Source organism: Pteropus alecto, unplaced genomic scaffold, assembly GCF_000325575.1.
Source record: "Pteropus alecto unplaced genomic scaffold, ASM32557v1 scaffold49, whole genome shotgun sequence".
Lineage (NCBI taxonomy): Eukaryota > Metazoa > Chordata > Mammalia > Chiroptera > Pteropodidae > Pteropus > Pteropus alecto.
This window is the reverse complement of record NW_006443131.1, coordinates 1,949,839-1,954,944: the sequence shown is the minus strand read 5'-3', so window position 1 is coordinate 1,954,944 and position 5,106 is coordinate 1,949,839. Positions and strand designations below refer to the sequence as shown.

The following is a 5,106-nucleotide window of genomic DNA, read 5'->3' as shown; positions in this document are numbered from 1 at the left end:
TGCCCCCTGTCCCCCAGGAGGTTTGCCTCCTGTTAAGCACCAGCCCTACCGCCCTCACAGGCCCCCAGGCACAGTAGCCATGGCTGTGGACATCTGATTTCAGCCCATGCTGAGAGGCCAGCGGGCAGTGACTTGCCCAAGGTCACGTGGCTAGTGAGGGCAGAACCAGCAGTGACCTCGTGACAATACCTGCTCAGGGCTCACGCTGCCCCCTCTGGCAACCCAGCTTTGAACTCCCTGAGCCCTCAGGAGCCTCTAGAAAAGAAGCTGCCCTTCCCCTGTCCTCTGGCCACTATGGCAGCCCCCTCCCCTGGAATGTGCCCACTGGACACTCTGCTCAGGTGGGGGCTGTTCGCCTCTTAAACCCCCTGGCTGATGGCGGTGACACCGCTGGGTGTCTCCTCAGGCCTGCCGGGCGCCCAGCCACACCCTTCCGGGTGCCGTTCCACACCGGCAGCCCCTTGCGGACTCATCCAGCTCTGGCCTTTCAGTCCTTGGCCTCCCCAGCCGTAGGCCCTAAGCCCTTCACTTCTGCCCGCCCTCCCCACGTCAGCCACTCACTGGGTTTATCCCAGGATTCTTCCCGCCTGTGCCTCATCCTCTCTGTCCCTCCCGGCCACTGTCCATGCTCCAACCCCTCACCCTGACTCAGACCCTGGACTGCCCCTGGGGCCTCAGGCCCTTCCCTTCCCCAAGGCCGGTCATCTCGGACACCCTTCCCGAAGACACCCCAGTCCTCCATCCTGTGCTTCCCCGACTGCCCAGGGAAAGCCTCCACCCCTCGAATCCTGCTCCTGACCACCACAGTAGCCCGAGCAAAGCACACGACCAAGCACACCGGGCGGTCGTTACGGGTTATGGGTTTCAACATCATCCGGGCCTTTCACGCCCCTGGAAACCGCTTGACTTCCCGTCTGGGCCCCTTTGCCCACTCCCCGAGGCAGGTATTTCACCCGCCACCGCCCACTGCCGGAGACCTGTATTCCACTCCCAGCCCCTCCTCCGCTCTCCGCAGGCGCCCTTCCCTCCTACTCCCCAGGAGACGAGGCCAAGGGACCTGAGCCAGCGGGCTCCATTCTGCCCAGGGGGACGTGCCTCTCGCCTCCTGCCCAGGCAGAGCCCCGCCCACCTGGCCCCAGGTCCCATCTCTCCAGCAGGCAGCCCTCTCTTTCCACCTCCTAAAGCCTCAAATCTCCCCGTCCTGGGAGAGCAAACCCTTTAGCGCTGGGTCCCCTTGGAGCTGCTGTGCTGTGCGAAGCTCCCTCTCCACCATCTGGCTTCCTTGCTCCGATGACGGCAGTGATAACTCAGAAGAACATTCTCGCACTTCTTGCGATGCGGAGCCTCGTCCTCTGTTTGTCTCTGAGTCTTTTCTCTCAGTCTCCCCTCAACCCGTCATGGTCTGGGCCTTCCCGTTGGCACCAAAAATGTCCACAGCAGCCACTCCAGTGATCTCTCAAGCACCAAATTCAATGGCGGGTCTGCAGCCCTCATCCAGCCCGATGTCTCCTCTCCTTCCTCTCCTTCCGCCCGGCTCTCCGCCGTGCTGGAGCCTCCGCTGGCTCGTCCTCGGTTTGCGGCTGAGCCCCTCTCCTCGCCTGCTGTGCTCTTAAGTCTCGAAGTCAACAACCCCCCAAATAAACCTCCGCGCAGAGCCCTGCCCGCTCTCTCACTGCTCCCTGGGCATCTCCAGCTGGGTTCCCTACAGACTCTTTGAAGGCCTCGGACCCCGGCCATTCCTCTTTCCCAGGCCTGTCCCTCCTCCCAAGCATAAACGCCCAGTCTGAACTGAGACAGCGTCCTCTCTGCCTTCTTAGCTGATGGCCCTAGGACACGATTACGGACACGGCACTTCCTGACCAAAGATCTTCGGATGGTGAGTCAGGCCTTGCCCGTCCCTGCCCCCCCTGACTCCCACCCTCGTCTCCCAGTGCTCTCTGAGGCACCCACCCAGACACACTCTGCCAGCTCACACAGGCCCCCTGTGAGCTTCCCTTCACTCCCCACCCTAGCAAACCCTCCTCCTCCTCCTCCGCACGCCCGGAGCCTGCCTCATGCCTCCCTTGCTGTCACTTGACTCACTGTCCGCCGCCCCCTCATTCGGTAGGCTCTGGGGTGCTGACACGGCGGGCTCTGGGCAGACCTCCACGCCCTCCCCCGCTTCGTCCCTGGCTCCAGCTCTAGCAGAGGGCCAGGCACCCCTTTGTACAGAAGTCCTTTGTAAAGGCGACAGGACAGGCCGAGGCCTCCAAGCCCCAGCTGCTCTCTGCTCACCTGAGCTCAGGGCCGGACTCGGACCCGGAGGGCGAGAGGGTCCCCAGCGCGTCCTCCAGCTGCCGCCGCAGGACGCCCTCCTGGGCGGGGCCCTCCCTTCGCGCTGCAGCTAGCCACAGCCGGGGGCCCTCCTCGTCACTGGAGTCCCTGGAGAAGCCTCCCATCTCAGTGGCTCACGCAGGTCCCGGGGGAGGGGTGGCTGCTCCCACCGCCCCCACGGACTCCAGCCGCCCCAGCCCTGGACTCACAGCTCCAGGTCCAGGCCGCCCTGGTAGGAGAGAGGAGATGCACACACAGAGCAGGTGTTGGCCAGGAGGCCGTAGCAGGTGCAGCAGAAGAGACCTGGGGGAGGCCGGGAGGGAAGGTGAACTTGAGCTCAGCCGCCCCCCACTGCGCTCCCCGGCTTCCTCCCCCACCCCACCCTTGGGGCGACTGTCCTTGTCCTCCGGAGCACACTAAGGAATTTGCATATCGATTCTGCTCCCACGTGGGAGAATTAAGGCAAACAGGAGGTGAGCTGAGGGTCCATGTAAATGCGAACATGCATAGTAATGAAGGGGGGAACGCAAAGGTGAGGCCGGAAGGGTCCCTAAAGGAAGGAGCACAGCTGCTTGTCACAGGCAGAGGGTGAGTCCCCGCAGGGAGAGGCATGCTGCCAGGACCCGCACCTCGGCAGCCGGGGGTGCTGCAGGACACGAAGTTCTCCGTGTCCCCCTCGTCTTGGGGCTGCCCGCAGCCCAGGCAGTAGGACGGGCGCTGCCCAATGCGGCTGAGAAACGGAGCCAGGCAGACACACCTGAGGACCGGGGCCGGACACTCAGCAGGCCAGCCCGGCCGGCCGGCCCCTCGGGCTCCCCAGCACCACCCTTCAGGCCAAAGGGGGGGCCTTGCTGCCATCTAAGCTTCGTCCCTCTGCAACCTCACTCCCCACTCCCAGGCGCTCACCCCTCCTTCTCCCCCTCACTGCCAGAATGGCACGGCAGGGGACCCTCTCTCACCGGCCTCTGGACGCAAGGGAAGGTCAGAGAGCCATTCTGACCTCTGGCTCTTTTTCTGCCCCCTCTCGCCCCACTCCTCCAAAGAAGGACAGAGGGCTCACCGCCTGGCCAGCACTTGGAGGACACTCGCGTGGCCCTGGTCAGCAGCCCTCCGCCTCACCGTCCGGTGCAGAGCAGCCAGCAGGTTGGTTCGGCGGCTCAGAAGCACATTGTAGAGGTAGGAGATCCTCTCCTGGGGGGGGCAGGCCAGGGCTGGGTCCCCTCGGGCCCTCGGCACCCGTTCCCACCCCCTACCTTTGCCTTCTGCCCCACTTTCCTGAGTCCCTCTGGGCTGGGCTCAGCAATGCCCCTTCCTCCGGGAAGCCTCCTGGACTTCCCCCGGGAAGAGAGCCGTCTCCTCCTCTGGGATTCTATGGAGCTTTATTTGTTCTTTAGTCAAGACACTTGTTTACTTGCAGTGCTTCGTTGGGAGCCTGTCTGGCCTCCGGGAGAAGCTGCGTTTGCTTTGCCTGGACATCCCGAGGCCAGCATTGTGGCTGGCACACAGTAGGTGCTCGGGAGGTAATGCACAAAGGAGCAGATGCAGCTTTCCACGCAGGGTTAGCAGCGCGGAGGAGGCTGCCTCCGTCTCAGGAAGCCCTGCGAAGGAGCCCCACTTTTCCCAGCTCCGTCTGGGGCCCAGAGATCTACAGTCCAGGTGATGTGCTTTGGGGTTCAACCAGAGGAGAGGGGGTGGGGCTGCTGAAGGACTCAAAGCTCCCCCACACCGAGACAGACAGCCACGCGCTCACCCCCCTGGGGAGGGGCAGGGACTGTGGGCCACGCACCTGCTCCCGGGATGGGTAGTAGGAAGCACAGATGACACGCCGCAGCCGGCTGACGTAGCAGCCGAACAGGGTGACAACGAAGCAGAGGCCGTACATGACGCCTGGGGACACAGCAGGCACAGGAGCCGGCTGGTGGGCGCGGGGGCCAGCCACACCCCGCAGCCTGCACCCCTCGGCCCCGGGGGTGGCCTGTCGCCCAGCGCCCTCGGGCCGTGGTGGTTACCGATGGCCACGTAACCGGTGCTGTCAGGCTCCGAGGGACTCAGGAGACAGCGCCTGGACAGGACCGTGATGTTGCCGTGCTGCAGGACGTCGAAGGCCGACACCAGGTCGCGGTAGATCCTCCCAGAGTAGCCATTGCCTTCCACGGTTATGGAGACCAGCACAGGGCCTGGCACAGAGACCCACGTGAGGCACGCACGGCAGCGGCCACACCGCCCGGCACGGACAGCCACGTCTTCTGCAGGGTGGTGGCCCCGTGCCCCCGGCGAGGGGCCTTTGACGCCCCAGGCACCTGGCCCCCGGGACTGGCTCCGTGGTGCCTGGTCTGCCTGCCCAGGCCACCGGGTCTGAGCTGACCTCGACGGTCAGTGAGTCCATCCCTTGCCTCCACGACCGCCCAGGAGAACTCGTTTTCAGCATCTGCTAAGCACTGATCATGCAGCGGCCGCGGACAAGCGGCTTCGCCTTTTCTGTCGGCTCTCTGGCTTAGGTTCTCTGTACCCCGTTTGTGGCACACTCGCCATCAGCGGCCTGCTGGGCAGTCAACACGCGCGGCGTCATTTACTCCCCAGAGTGACCCAGACAGGCTGCGGCCACGATCGTCCCAACGTTCACGCGAGGAGAAGGAAGCTCGGGGGGCCTAAGCCACTCTCGTGAGGTCACTGCCTGGCACAGGGCCGAGTCGGGATTTGAACCCAGGCCAGTCTGGTAACGGGGCTAGTGATCTTAACGACTCCGTTATGGTGTCGCCTGGGCCCGGACACAGGGCTTACCAGGCAGGGAAA

General features: G+C 64.4%; 1 protein-coding gene across 1 annotated transcript in view; it reads right to left on the bottom strand.

Moving 5' to 3' along the window:
• Positions 1 to 2,231: 2,231 nt before the first annotated feature.
• Positions 2,232 to 5,106, bottom strand: part of DCST2 (DC-STAMP domain containing 2) — a 6,438-nt gene continuing 3,563 nt past the window's right edge. Inside the window, exons 9-13 of the mRNA XM_025040895.1 lie at positions 4,323 to 4,490; positions 4,100 to 4,200; positions 3,374 to 3,504; positions 2,943 to 3,070; positions 2,232 to 2,616 (exon numbers count right to left, since the gene is read on the bottom strand). Of these exons, the coding sequence (XP_024896663.1) occupies positions 2,519 to 2,616; positions 2,943 to 3,070; positions 3,374 to 3,504; positions 4,100 to 4,200; positions 4,323 to 4,490 (626 nt within the window). The 3' untranslated portion in view covers positions 2,232 to 2,518. The remainder of the gene's footprint in view (positions 2,617 to 2,942; positions 3,071 to 3,373; positions 3,505 to 4,099; positions 4,201 to 4,322; positions 4,491 to 5,106) is intronic.